The 15,125-nt window shown below is 41.9% G+C and overlaps 1 protein-coding gene across 2 annotated transcripts; it reads right to left on the bottom strand.

Moving 5' to 3' along the window:
* Positions 1 to 419: 419 nt before the first annotated feature.
* oga (O-GlcNAcase) lies at positions 420 to 14,555 on the bottom strand. 2 transcript variants are annotated; one of them, XM_029279157.2, is made up of 19 exons: positions 14,067 to 14,555; positions 12,722 to 12,773; positions 12,521 to 12,618; positions 12,199 to 12,329; positions 11,900 to 12,071; positions 11,706 to 11,804; positions 11,309 to 11,593; positions 11,040 to 11,198; positions 10,690 to 10,889; positions 10,201 to 10,485; positions 9,906 to 10,109; positions 9,027 to 9,201; positions 7,413 to 7,466; positions 5,933 to 6,018; positions 4,749 to 4,853; positions 4,420 to 4,511; positions 4,118 to 4,310; positions 3,859 to 4,018; positions 420 to 3,376 (listed from the first exon to the last, which is right to left on the bottom strand). In XM_029279157.2, exons 1-19 carry the CDS (start codon positions 14,230 to 14,232, stop codon positions 3,240 to 3,242), a joined length of 2,853 nt encoding a protein of 950 aa, XP_029134990.2. In that variant the 5' UTR covers positions 14,233 to 14,555; the 3' UTR covers positions 420 to 3,239. The 2 variants fall into 2 exon arrangements, with proteins under 2 accessions (XP_029134990.2, XP_065815424.1); XM_065959352.1 differs by lacking the exon at positions 7,413 to 7,466.
* Between the last annotated feature and the right edge of the window lie 570 nt (positions 14,556 to 15,125).

Below are 15,125 nucleotides of genomic sequence, written 5' to 3'. Positions count from 1 at the left end.
TGCAAAATGTGTGTAAAGCAGAAAATGTGTTTAGACTTTTGGAGACTTGAGAAGAGGTTTTGCTCTCTGGGTGTCAGTTTAAATAATTGTGCTATGCATGTCATTTTAGTGTGTTAGCAATTGGAAAAAACTGTAACAAACTACCTTTTGTCACTCACTTTTCCACTCCCCCATTCAGCACTTTTATCTGAGCCTGAATGTCTAAAAGTTGCTATTTAAATAAAGTTTCATTGATTTATGTAGGAGAAAATCAAGATTTCCCTGAAAAGCAGTTTACACAGATTATTCGTCACAACAAATAGATGAAGTGTGAATGTGGGGTTGTCGAAGGAACATTGCAGGTGAATCGTGAAGGGCAGATTTTTATGCCAAGACGGCAAAACATCATGAAAATATAACAAAAAGGACACACAGCAAAGTAACTTATTATTATTTTTATTTCTTTTTTAACATTATGTATGTTACATATAAATTTTACATTGGTCAAACAGTCACTTTTATGACAACCCACCCCTTCCCTTAACTCAGAAAATCAAAATGTACAATTGGAGCCCTTTCTCTCACTCACAGCCGGTTTCCATTAAACCCCGGTTGGAAGCGGAGAAAGCTCTAGCATCGACAAACTAAAAAAAAAACAAAACATGAACCTTTTAAAACAAGCGTGAAGATCCTGCCGTCTATCTGATGAGATTCACACCTTTCTGAAACACAGCCGGGCAGGATTCAATGTGTTTCTTTTTCCTTCAAGGACAGCAGAGTGCTCGCCACAGTCTCAATAAAGATATACAAAATAATAACACTTTATGATTGACAGTGTTTACAGACTGTCAGGGTTCTACAGTATTATGCTCATAGAGGTGAGTGGCATGCGTCTTTCTCTATGCAGCACGAGATGAGGTTATTTCTAATGATCGCCACAGCAAATCCAATACACCTCATGCACATTAATGTACACAGTATCAAAACATCACATTGGCAAGCAGCTACTGAAGAGCAACAGATGATCCTCATGTAACAGACCAGACCACTCCTATATTTAGTCAAAGTGTTTTTTAAGTAACCGGTAACTACGTACATTTACAAAAACTAACAGGAAATGCATCAGAATATAAAACATTCAATGGACAGATAGGAAAAGGCCCAGGAATTTTTCGCTCCATGCTCCCCCCACAACAAAAAAATGTGGGAGTCAGTACCACTTTGGTGACAGAATTTAACCTTTGCAATGCCGCTCACCGAGGCTCCACTGAGACATTCATTTAACAGTATGCAATGCAAGGAGGGACGCAAGATAACACGTGTAAACGGATTATTTTCTCTGAACAATAACAAGCAAAAGATTTCCTTTCATCTTTTGGACAGAGACGAGATAACCTGCTGCTTTACGAGTCAGGTTTGGAATAAGTGGTTTTGGAAAAAAGCTCTGCGATGCTTCAAACTCTTTTTGGATTTTTGATCACTTTTAATAACTTTAACCGAGCTAGACAGTCTGAGCTTTCAGAGACAGTGATGATGTACTTCTGTTCGTCTACTTAAAGGAAGAATGTGCGACATCCTACACATAAATCCAGCAGAAATCAGGTTTATTCTCTGAGTCATGACCGTCTACACTGAGAAGCTCGAGTCGCACCAGCTGTACTGTTGTCTGAGCTGTGTTTACATCATGTTTACATGGACGGGACGGCTTTGCCTATAAATCTGTTTCAGTCAAGGAATAGAGAAAAGAAGGATAACTAATCACTGCTTATTTGGATGCCATTTAAGTGTCTTTAGATCACGGCCATTCTGGGTTAACTCATGTGCAATATGAAGCTATGAGCTAACCAAAGTGTGCCAACAACAATGCAGACCACAGGTAATTGCAGCTCGAGGAAAGGACAAGCGCTTAATGGTGCTTAACTACGGTGCGTTCTTATCGACAACTTCTTCAGAGCAAACGCGAGTGGAGAGGGGTTGGAGGTGCGAATGCTAGTGGTGGGGAGCGGAGGCTTAGGAATAGCGGCGGTGTGGCCAAACAGAAGTTTGTTTTGGTTTAATGCTGGTGATCAAGGGGGAGACATCTACTGGATCAAAAAGTCACACAATCTTCCTTTAACGTCTTCTGTGTTGACAGTCAACGTCAGGCTACGTCCGTGGAACTTGAACAACAACTAAGATCATGTTCAAAGTGAACCTTCTCTTCTGACAGACACACATTATTATGCCTTTACGCACAAGACACTGGGGTCTGATATATAAACCTTAAAACCAAAGGCAATGAACCGAAAGGCAATAGCTTAAAGGGGACGCAAGTAAAAAAAAAAGAAAGAAAGCAACTGCTGAAATATGAAAAGGGAAGTTGGCAAAGCACACAGCAAAAATAGGCCGAGAACAATGTTTGTAAACTTGTGGAAGCTTCTCTGTCGCTTTCCAATTGTCTACTTCTACTTTAACGGAAATTAAGAAGACTTCCTCGATGAGTCTTTAAAAGTCTCAACGAATACTTGCCTTTTCTCGTCTGTGAGACTCTTGGATTCAGAGTCGCACAAACCTGAGGAGCTACATTTTTCCAACCTTCATGTCTACAGAATCGGCATTTCACACCACTTTTTGTCAGAAACACGCCACTGAAATGTGCTCTTTTTTTCAGTCTATTGTGGAGAAATACCCTTATGTGATGATGAAAGGCAAACTCTGACATAGCACCTCACATCCTGTAAAAATGTGTCTTACTTATGTTGACAGCTGTGGTGTTACAGCAGGACGTGGGGGTAGTTAAGACTACCTGAGATACAGGCTGCCCTCATTTCACAGCTCTACCTTCACTTCAGATACAGACACTTTGCATTAGGGCATGTAGGCATTATCCATGTAATGGCTACTGGATTAAATCAGAAAAAGGCTTATGGAGCTATCACTTCTTGCCTCCTGGAGGTATAAAAGCAGGGGGACCCCAGAAATCAATGCCGGAGTGTCAGTCTTCCATGCTCTAGCTCAAGTCATCTGATGACGGATCCCTCCTTTTAGCTTCCGATCTGCTGAATCCAACAGAGCCATAAAATCTAAGGGCACCACGGGAAATCTGCGTGTGCGATGGCTGTGCTTCTGTACATAAATCCTAAAAAGAGGTTTCCGGGGCCTCGTCCACATGGTAATGTAGTATAAAATCATCACAAAGGTTTTTCTCATGAAGGTTGCAAACATGTTGAAGCCGTGTTGACTTGCTCTCCGTCTCTCTGTTATTGCAGCAGGATGTTTCTTCATAGGCTGCGTCCCATAATGATGACATCTTTGGGGAAGCCCTCCATTGTTGCCACTTCAAAGCATCCCAGCTTACTATAGAAGTCCAACATTCTCTTATCAGTCTGACGGATCTTACAGAATGCACCTTGGGAGCCTGGAGGGGACATAAAAAGACAAAGTCAGAGGAAAAGATCTTCAAAATCAAACACCTAAATATGGTCTAGAGATGCTTATTATTATTCTTTATCTTTTCCCCCATGATTGTTTTAGCTTTATTGGACAGGAACGCTTACTAAGAGAGGAAATGTTGGGAGAAGAGAGAAGGGAATGACATGCAGCAAAGGGCCAAGGTCAGATTCAAACCCAGGGTCGCTGCAATGACATCACGCAACATAACTGCAATACTATCTGGTGTCCCATTTCTCTATGATTGTAATATAAAGCAAAATCACTTCATGATAGAAAGAGAGCATGAACAAATAAAGGTCCTCATCATCAATACATTTTACTGTGTTAAGGATAACACAGTAAGGATAGCGTAACTCAGAAGTTTGCATGATGATTAATAATGCCGCCCACAACTGACAAATACCAATATTACAATGTTTACTTTAGCCAGTATTCATAGCATCCTACCGTTAGCTTTAAGAGAAGATAGAAGACATCCCATCATGCTTTTGGCCACACTGGGGTCAGTGACCTTGCCCTGAATGTCGACTTTGATGAGAGACGGGAAGTTGGAGAGGAAAGACTCTGGAAGACCCTCCTCATCCTCGTGGAAACTCAGCATCATTTTCTACAGGGACCACACAAACAGACGGTTCAGTAAAATGGACCAATAGGAGCCACAGTCTTTGTTCACTTGATAGGGGAGAGACATGAACAAATATCCAACCTCAGCCTCAGTGAGGTCCTTCTGCTCGTCAGGTTTGTGGTATTTCTCCTGCATGAAAGGAAGCCAGCTCAACTTGCAACTTTTAAAGAAGGGCTTGACGTCCACGGTACCGACAGCATACCCGCAGATCCCTTCATCATCCTCTAGCACAAAGCCGTAGTCTGGACTCAGAGTCAGGAGTCCTCCTACCAACCTGTGAACAAACAGGAAGGATTTTGTCATCATGTTGATTTGCAGGGAAAAACACTGCAGCCCAGAATGTGGTCCAGGAATATGTTGAAATAACTACGTCGACACTTTACCTGTCTCCTATGAGATCAGGGTCATCATCAGAGAAAGGGGCTTCCTCGAGTCCTTCAAAGAACATCTCTTTACAGATTTTATAAACAGAAGACTGAAAACAGAAGGAAAGACTTGTGTTGTCATTTACATTCATCACATATCTATGCTGCATCGCTGCACACTGAGCTTACACTACACCAGTTCTACTGGGATCAGCAGAAACTGGCCAGTGTCATTTCAGCAGCCTGACATTTAAACTGTTGGTTGTAAAATTATTAACGCTTAGTCATTGTAACTGAAATACTTGAGTTCTGGCATTAATGAAGTGAACCAAGGCGTTATTTCTTACCTCATCTTTGGGAAAGTATGGCCTTATGGAATAGATTTTGGAGGTTGGCATTGAAGGTGGAGGTTGGTAGAAAAGATCGTTTGCCCCATCGATTGGCAACAATCTCTGTGGGTATCAAAAGAACAGATTCAGTTTAACTGAGACCAGGCGGCGTGCTACTCTGGCTGAATGCCTCATTGTGCATTTGCTTCAGTTGGGCCACTATCAAACCAAAAGAAACGTCAGAAAAGAGCAATAGTGCTGGTGGTATTGTAAAAACTTTAAGAAAAACATTTCTATAGAAACTGGCAGTTCTGTTTGATCTGACAGTGGGTAACTTGAGCAAACATCACAGCTTTCTCTTTTTTTTTTTGCTAAAAGAACGCATAGCATTAAGCACACACATATTTGCTTTTCAAGTAAAATAAACAAGGGTGGTATTTTGGTCTGACTAAGGTTTTACTGGCTGAAGGAGATGCTCCTTTCCCTTTTGAAAAACACTGCAATATTTCGCTGCGCAGGACCCTCCTGTTGAGAAAAATAATGATGCTTGCGCAGAGGCAGAGAGAACTCCAGGGAAAAAAACTCAATTGGTAAAATTCAACTGAGGCATTCAAAAGCCAATTGGCTTGATCAGTCTTGCTTTCCTCTATTGATGAAGATACTTTTTTTTTTTTTTAGATGTGACAGGTGTGTTTGATCATGGAGTTTTCTCATTGCCATCATGCTTGCGTTCTCGCTGGCGCTGCAATGCTTGCGCGTGCGCTCGCAGAGGGCTGGCTTGGTAATTTGTGCACTGTGCTTTCCTGCAAAGAAATGAGATGTCATGAAAATAAAACCTAGCCATGCTCGCCTGCGCTGCGTGCGCTAGGGAAAAGCAGCATCTCCTTGGGCAGTTGCTGAAAGAAATTCAAATTAAATCACTCACAAAAAAGCCATGCCAAACACTGGCTGTAACCTCTTTGGTCTTTTCAGTCTAAGGTCACCCATTCCTCTGCCACTGAGCGTTAATATCCCAAAGTAAAACGGGACATGAACATTTCTGTGTGGAGGGGATGGAACCAGGATGTTACTAAGCCCAACCCCTTACAATCAGCTCACCTCAGACAGACCAAAGCCCCTTATACCTATTTTACCATCATCGTCTTTGCTAATAACACTCTTTTTTTTCCATTTGATTTCCGTAAATTCGGTGCATTAGATACCTGGAACTCTCCTGCTAGACCTCCCCTAAAGGCCCAGGGCTCTTGGTCTCCTCTAAGGAATTGTGCTGAGGACTGACTACGACACCCTGTTAGGAGCAGAGCCAAGCGGACATTGTTACTACAGGATGGGGCTCTCCGACACAGATGAAGGGAGTGGGGAGGGATGAGGAGGAAGGGGTCATACGTATCTATTAGCATAATCCAAATAATGTATTTGGTTTAACGTATTTAACCATAAAAAGGACCTAATTTGGAACTTATAAATTATATTTAGAGGAAATATTTTCTGATAAAATGGGGCTCAAGCAACTAAAGTCTACATTAGTCTACAAATCAGAAATCGAGTACCAACTATAAAAGGTCTTAAATTGTGTCAATTTGACAAACTGCTCCACATGACATAGTCATAAAACTGAAGAAAGAACAGAAGTGTAGTTTAGCCCCCTCAGCGTTTTAAGTAAGAATGGTACTTATTTAAAAAGCTGACGGCTTCACACTGACCACCCGTAACAAACCCCATACTGTCTAAAGACTACAGAGGTAAGCCTCAGCTGCTGTCACCCCACTAATCTTAACACCTCGTGTGAAGTCACATTCTCTACTTATCTGCCTCGTCACATGATTGAGGAGCATGTGTCATCAAACCAGGACGACAGAACAAAGAGGTTGTATGAACATCCTGGGAGTTAAAGGGGCTCTGAGCGAATTCACTTTAAAGCTGCAACGAGACAGTCCACAGATGAAATACACTGCAGTACAGCACACAGAACGTGTTTTCGATCTAAGGCAGACAGGATTGTTAAGAGTCTGCTTAGACTAGCGTTGACGCTAACCAAGTCTGACTGTGGTTGATGAGAAGCCCTGTCATGTGACCAGACAAATGCAGCGCGCGGTAAGGACATCTAATACTGCTTAATATTTGAGCCTCACCCTGACACCTAAAACAATTCCTCTGACGAGCTGACACGACACCGTACACCGATGCACCCACGGGAAGGAACTCTGAACTTGTAGCTTACCCAAATCAAAACCCCCAAACCCAAAAGACAATGGACTAGTTCCACCTGGCTTACTTACTCACACTACCCTGTCTTAATCACAGTTAGGATGAAAACATCTTAATGCAGGGTCTAGCAAATGTATACATGTGCACATTCACAGAACACATGCTCTGCTAACATTTTAAAGCCAAGTGTAAATCCCCTTGAGTAGGTGCATCAGGCTGGTGTGAGCCATTTCTATAAGCCTACTGACAGAAACAAAAAAACATGTTAGAGATGCTGCCAAAGAGAGAAATTTGGGAGTTAACATTTTTAGGATTCAAAGCTTAAATCGCTGCGCGAAATGTGACTTCATCCGAAGGGCTGCTTTCTTTCCTCCAAATTAAACTTTTGCAAATATAAATCTAGTTTAAGAGAAACGTTACGTAAGTCCATTTGAAACATGAAACGGAAAGAGACAACGCCAGCACTGTGCATACATCGGCCACTGTCGATCCAATAGCAGTAGAAACTTGTACTGTGGATTCTTCCATCTGTACATAGTGAAGGGAGAAAACAGTAGAAAATAGTTATTAGTAAGCGTTCTCAGTACAATAACCAGAGAGGTTGTGACTAAGTGCCAGCTGCACAGCTTCCATATTCAGGGGAAATATGAGGACAAATTTAAAAACCACAGCAGAAGTCAACCATGAGGCTCTTAATGACACTGCTGTTCTCAAAAATAATATTCAGAGATGTTTATGGGAAATATCATCTCCTCTGTGTTGTGTGGGACATTACAGTTACCCACTGGTGCATATGACCTTTTTGTAGGGATTTTTGATGTGGTTTTGCCAGTGTGGGTATGCTGCCTGCTGTGTACTGGTCAGAGTTCTCGGCTTTACCATAAAGCCAGACGGTAGAGAAACCTGCGAATGAAACTGGGTTACAGGGGGGGCAACCTACAGGCCATGCTGGTGCTTCAGGCTATTAAAGAAAAACACTCCAAAACAGATCGAGGTGCTAACACAAGACTTAATGCTACTCAAACTGCATCAGAGTGCACCATCTGAAAGAATGAGAGTCTGAGAGAGATAGAGAGAGAGGGAGAGAGAGAGAGAGAGAGGGAGAGGGAGAATATCTTTTCTTACAAGATGATGGATCCCACCCTGATACAGATTGAGCAAATATTCTAATGGCTCAAATCTGCCAACAGCCTCTTCAAGAGATTACTCAGCAAGGCGACAAAGTAATGCTTCCTGATTATAACCATATGTTTCATGTTAAAACCAGCTAAGGAAGCAGAGACCAGTAAAGATCATTTCACACAGTTTATGCACCAGAATGGCCTTCCACAGGCAGTCAGTCAACTTGTTCTCCAAGCTCGCGTGCGCGCTATTGCATGGAGGAAGGGTTGCGCAGGGGATGGGGACTTCGCCCTGGCTCCCATCCCCACAGACAGAGAGATGGAAGCAAGTGTGTCTGTGTGGGAATGCAGCAGTGATGTCACTGGATACACAGCAAGCAGCAGTAACCCTGCTGGGATTTTCCACAGAGACCCGGTTTAGATACCAACAGGATGGAGCAACTTGTTTATGAAATAAATCAGGAGGATGCTAGCTGTGCAAGCGGCATCGAGTCAAATGTAAAAAAATAAAAATAAAGAAAAAAAAGAAGAGGACATGTTTGAAACAGGAGCATTAAAATATACAAACTAATAATTACGATGTGATGCATTTATTTCTGATCTGTGCTCAGCTGATCTATAATAAAATACAATCAGTAATAAGGCCACTGCTCGGATTTCTGCCCTGCATACAGGGGGCGGCCAAGAAGAGTTTAAGCTCTGATTTTCTTTTTGCAGTTATTCTGCCACGCGTTTAACGACCTGTGTAAGATGTGTGAAGTAATAATAAATACTCCAGTCAAAATGACATTTCTACTGTATAATCCATGCAGCTAAAGAGTTAACAAATAAAGCTCTGTTTGGAGTGAGCCGTGTGTCAATGTGTCTCTGAGGGAAACTTCACTCAGGATATCTAGAATTTGGTCAGACTATTGTTTATACTACTGCCCCCTAAGTGTCAGTGCCTTGTGGTTCATCTGAAACATACCTAGCCACTGGACAAACGACTTGACCATAGAAATGTTGCTCTTGATGTCCCAGATGTAAGGGTAGAGGTCGTAGAGGATGGTGCGGTTGGCTGAATTGGACAGTCGCGTGAACATCTGGATGACTGAGCAGCACATCTCCTCAAACTTCTCTGCCCTCGTTTGCCACTCTTCTACCTGCGGGCCAAAACAGAGACGGAATATAAGAAAAAAACGAAATAAGACCTGAATCATTCGGGTTTGTAGTTAGTCTTTCTAATCAGCACACATTTTTAAATGTGCAAACAAACTCAAAACAAAAACAGGAAAGATATTTGTTGCAACTTTTACTAACTGGTAGAATAAAAGCAAAGATAAATCTCCTACAATCACTGAATGGAAATAAATAGTGTATTGTGTATAGTATGGAACAACTGACTTTTTCACCGAGACATGACACCAAATAAGATGAAAAAAGAAATAACTGAAAATCTTGTAGTTCCCTCATATTTTTGTTTTGTTATCTATAGAACAACAGACATTCACATCCCCGTGTAACCCCTCTAACGTTCCCCCTGTAAGTGTTTATCAGTCAATTAATATCAAATCAACTACCTTAACATATTATCACACCTTTTCTGTGACAGGTCCAAATATCTTCAAAGAAAATATGCTTATAAGGAAAGCTGTAGTTTTCATAAATACTCAGCTCTGTGGTGCAAGTGCATTTCATTACCTACTAGAAACACACCACCCAGTGGGCAGTACAGGTAATGCACATCCACCATTTTGTTTTCAGCAACCAACTCTCTCACAACAAGTTCTGTCAATAACTACACCAGTTTTCTCAGAGAGATTTCTCTCTCAGCTCTTGTGTATTGATTTGAGTGAAGTCAGCCCACCTTGTCTGTCTCCTTTCTCTTGCAGTTGACACTGACGACGCTGCTGTTGGCTCTTAGCCAGTTGAACTCCTTCAACATCTGCATGGCCTTGTTTCCGTGTTCATAAGGCAGGTAGAAAAGCTCTGCCAGCAGGCTCAGGTCCTCCAGTGTGAGGGGCTCTGCTATGAACAGGGGCTTCTCATTGGGTCCAGGCACAAACACATCCTGAGGACACAACCCGGACATTCTCAGACTTTGGAATCTACATTTGCTTTTTTATTTCTGATGTAAGCGGGAAAAGAAAGAAGAAACTCACAAATGGTTGCGGCACCTGTTTGAGCTGATCATCTGTTTGCATGGGGGCGATATCACTCCCAGAGTCCTCCAGGATAGACTCTTCTGGGGACTTTGACTCTGCCAGACTCTCCTTGTCTGTATCCATGGGCTTCAGGTCCTCGGCCATCTTGTCACTTAAGATAGGATCAGCATGCTTCTCCTCTGAGTCAGCTTCAACTTCAGCTTCCGGCTCTGGCTCGTCTACCATTTTCTCAACCACCATCTCCATGGGCTCCTCATCTGAATCCTTCTTCTCCACCTCCACCTTGAGAGACGCAGTAAAGAAAATATGTGTTTTAGAACTACATATATAAAGAGGCTTTCTTTCCTTTAAACACACACTCACAACAGCCATACCGAACAACAACAAAGTCCAAAGAATGAGGGCAAGGACTTGATTGTAAACAAGGAAAGAGGATTTAGGGGTGCTTGTGGAGTTGCAGATATATTGTTATTTTATTGCGCTCACCTCCTCAACATCCTGAGATATTTTTGCCATCGGGTGTGAGAGAGGTGAGAGTGGATCGAGAAGAAGAGGAGGCATGGCAGGAGACATGATGGGCTGCTGGAACACAGTTGTGACAGTCGTGGAAGAGCAGAGGGAGGGAGAAACCATGGACGTCACGTCGATAGCTGTGCCTTTAGCACCACTCTGAGGCACCTGTCGGCCTGAAAGACAGAGAGGAGCCTCATTGAATGCTTTTTTTCAGTGTACGTTATCTTTAAGACCATCGGTTCTAGCTGTAAGTGTATTCCAAGAATAACCGCTAGAACATCCATTAGCATAGAAGTACGACATAATAATGGGACTGCTCTTACTGTTGTATTGATGAGGAACACAGAATTCACTGAGCCACTCTGACAGAGCCAGTTTAAGAGCAAGCTGTGGGCTGTAGAGCATGTCTGTCTCCAGCTCTTCATCGCTGCCCTCATTCTCTAACTTTATCTGGATGGACACTGTGCTGTCCTCGCCATCAGCTGTTTAAGGGCAAGACAAACAAACACAATTGATGACCTTTGTAACATTACCATGTGAAAAATCACCAATATGAGAAAATCATCCACACAAAGAAAGTGACATAACTTACTCATTACTACATCCTTGCGCACCCCATTCATGTTAGACTTGTACCAGGTGGCCAGAGTGTGGATTGCCACGAAGTTGGACTCAAACTCGCAGTTGGGGTTTGTTAGTACCCCCTTCAGCCTGGGGATGAGCTCTGTGGAGCGGCCTTTGTATGGACCCAGGAAAAGCCTCTTCTGGTCATAGTCATTAGCATGAATGTTGTCCCAAATCACAGGGGCTCGCCTCAGGATTCTTGAAACCTCCTCAATAGACTCCACGGAGATGTCTTTGGACACCACCTTGGGTCCTGCAGAAAGAAAACATATCCAAATGTATCGATGCATCTTCTACTCTGACATGTTTGACTGTATACTCGACTGGAGGATCAGTTCGTTCACAGGAAACTCTGTTAGACTTACCTGTCCACAGCACATCAATGCTAGGCAACAGCTTCTCTCCAACTGTGTGGAGGTAGGGGGACTGAGGAACATTTGGGTAGCAGAATGTTCCACAGTACTCTGTATTTTAAGGAGAGGACGCAAAGCAAACGTTAATATGAAAGTACATGGAAGATATGTGTAAAATGTTTGAAAACGACTCAGAAGTGATGTACCTGTGGGACAGAAGAGGAAGGTTTCAGGCTCTCCTAGGTATTGGTAGATTTCGTTGGTAATAGAAACCTGCGCGTGTGCAAACGAGCTGAACACCTCTTTGTCTGCTGGGCACATGTTGTGGTCGATGTCGTCGAAAAGTAAGGCAAAGGACTTGCAGCCAAAGTGAGTAACCTGAGGGGGCGAGTGAGGAGTTGGTTATAAAATAAGAAAACAATAGGTACAGAAGTAAAAGATGCATGAAACAATGTACGAGAGATTCAAAATATATACACTGATGTGATACAAAAGGTTGCAATACCTGATCAAGCTTCCTTTTGAGAGCAGAAACCTCTTTCTGATTGGAGAACGTGATGTCCAGTCCAGGGGAAATGGCGTAGATGAACTCTATCCCATGCTCCTTAGCAGCACTAATCAATGTCATCAGTTGCTCTATGAAAAAAATGGAGGAAAATACATAATTTACTGAGTACTTGATTGTGCTTTTATGAAAAATAATTCAACTCTTTCCCATGTTTCAACCTGTTTTTTTTTTGCAAAGCGTCCTTAAACTCAGATAAAAGTGGATTCATTTATTTATTTTTGACTCAGAAAAATGTAAACAATGTGAAGTGAAAAGTCACCTGCTTCCTCCACAGAGTACAGCTCTCTCCAGAACATCCTGTGTTTGTAGTCATCTTTGGGTGCATACAGGTATGTATTCAATCCCCACTTCTGCTGCCTGGGAAATGTAACGTTGAACAAACTCAGTATAACAACAAATCTACTTTTTTTTAATAGTGTTATTAGGTGCTTGCATAAATAATTCACATAGTTCACCCTACCTTCTGAACAACTCCTTCCTCTGTTCCATTGTCCACGGTCGCCCATAAAAACCTGCATCAGCGGAAAAAAAACAACATTGCTTCAGTTTCCATGAAGTCTGCAGCGCTAATGATCAACAGCTGTCCCTTTGACCATTCAGCTGCTTGACCACAAACACTTGGTCTGGGCTTGGCTGGAAATACCATTAGAGATGTTTCTGCTAATTTCTACCATTAGTTTGTCCAGTCAATCATTCTGAATCCTCCTTTTTTTTATCTGTCAAGTAAAATGAAATCCAAAATGATGTGCAAGAGGCTAATGTCATGTTTATCAATTCCCATTTAGTCTGATCAAAATGTATAATATGACACTGGCCAAAGCAAATAATTCATCACCTTCTTTTAGGTGTGTTGTGCTTTTAGTCAGTCAGTGTTTTCTGTCAGAGCCTCACGGGGATGAAACAACATCCCAACACTTATCAGAGAGCTCAACACGTACCGGTTATTAAGTTCTTATTTGAAACAGTGGCTCATTAGCAATACAATCAGTAGGCACTAAACCTGATTCCCTCTGGTACTGCCACCTGGTGTCTGGCAGTCTGGGAATTTGCCCTGTGTTTTACAAACCACTGTTGCTTGCTTCACTCGTCCACTGTGGTGTGCCTCACTCAATGTGTTTTACATGTTGCCTCATGTGAATTGTACGTGTTGCTTATTTTGTGATTGATATTCGCTGCCTGCATGATGATAATATTTGTACAACGCTGTAAAATGTTGTCCTAATGTGTGCACGTAAAGTACACTTTGGTAGGCCACTTCCTGCATGCTTTTACACAAACCGGTTTAACATCATATAATTAAATGCTTGATGCTGCTTCTTGTTTGTCCTGCATGCTTCATATATTTAATGCCTGTGGCTACACATCTGCTCCCTCCATTACTGTTTGTAGCAATGTTTAATCACAAGATTTTGCTTGCACACTAATTTATGTGTTTTTTTCCCCCTTTATTTTGCTCTTTTAAAAGGGAGCCTAATCAAAAATCTGGTTGATGGATATGCCACAAGTAGCATGTTGTCTACATGAGGCATATTTACAGAAATGTTAATTAACATGCAAATAAGGATTATTATAAAAAATGAACCATATGTCATTAATAACAGTGCAATATGTGACTAACTAGTTTAAAAATGCATGCAAAAGTTGCAATCAAATGACGTCTGACTGCATTTACATACAATCTCAATGCATTATAAATGTGATGATATTTCATATTGATGCAAGATATGCATATTGCTGCAGCATTTTTCTCCCACATGAGTTTGCATATAATGTATTTTTTCTTTTATCTCATGGTTCAGTTTTACCTTCCACAACCCCGCTGATGAATTTTCTGTGGCCGGTCGCTTGGACCGCAATGCCGGACTCTTCTGCCGGGCCGGGGGCCTCCACACAAGCCTCTCCGGAGACTGGGCTGGGGCTCGGCACACCGTCCACTGGTGGTTTCTCCAGCGTCTTCTCCTTCTGAACCATTGTAAGAGACAATCTCCTTTTTCCTTTTAAGTCTGCAGATTCAGACTCAGACAGAAGGGATCGAGATGTTTTTGTCTGCAGACTAAACGGAGCACAAAAAAAAAAAAAAAAAAAAAAAGATGTTCCGCCTCCGACTAACGATTACCTACGATATTAACGAGTCTATCAAACCTGTCGAGAATGAAGCACCTGCTCTTAACAAGACGTCACCGAGATGTCTACCAGGTGCTGTCGGACAACATTAACGCTGAGTTATATTTCAGGAAAAACACAAATACTCGTTCCGTTTTGTCCGATCATTTTTCGCCCTGGTTTTAGTTGGTTCTTCCTGTTTATACCGAGTGCGCATGCTCATAGGACCAGCTAAAACCAGTTAAAACTAGATCTGCGTGACAAAACACCGCAAAGATGTCAAAATGGCAAAGAGAGAAATTAACTTTTTTTTTTTTTTTACTGCGCAACGCTCAACATCGTCTGATCACATAAACACAAAATCAAGGTCAAGTCAGCTGTTTTTGTGACCATGCGACAGCCATAATGGAGAGTTTTTATTTTTTTTACAAATACAAGACAGCATCGCTACTATAAATAATATCTTTTGTACGAAATTGTATTATAAACAGTTCTCGATCAAATATCTTTATGTTTAATAGGAACAATTGGTAGCTTGATAAATAAAAAAGAATCGGGTTTATGATTGTAAGCAATATTTATGTCCTTGCAGCTTAATGACAGTAAAGGTTCAATAAAATGTAGTTTAAATGAGTGGTGTTAGTTATCTCAACAGCTTTTTGATATCTTGAGATTCCGGTCCATATTTGGAATGCAGCTGAGCTCCAACACTACATCCAGAGGGGAGGCGTTTCCTCTGCTGTTTGACATGAGCCCGTTTC

The sequence above is a fragment of the Labrus bergylta genome, chromosome 10, assembly GCF_963930695.1.
Source record: "Labrus bergylta chromosome 10, fLabBer1.1, whole genome shotgun sequence".
Classification (NCBI taxonomy): domain Eukaryota; kingdom Metazoa; phylum Chordata; class Actinopteri; order Labriformes; family Labridae; genus Labrus; species Labrus bergylta.
Note: the sequence above shows the minus strand (reverse complement) of the source record. Positions and strands in the feature narration are given on the sequence as shown.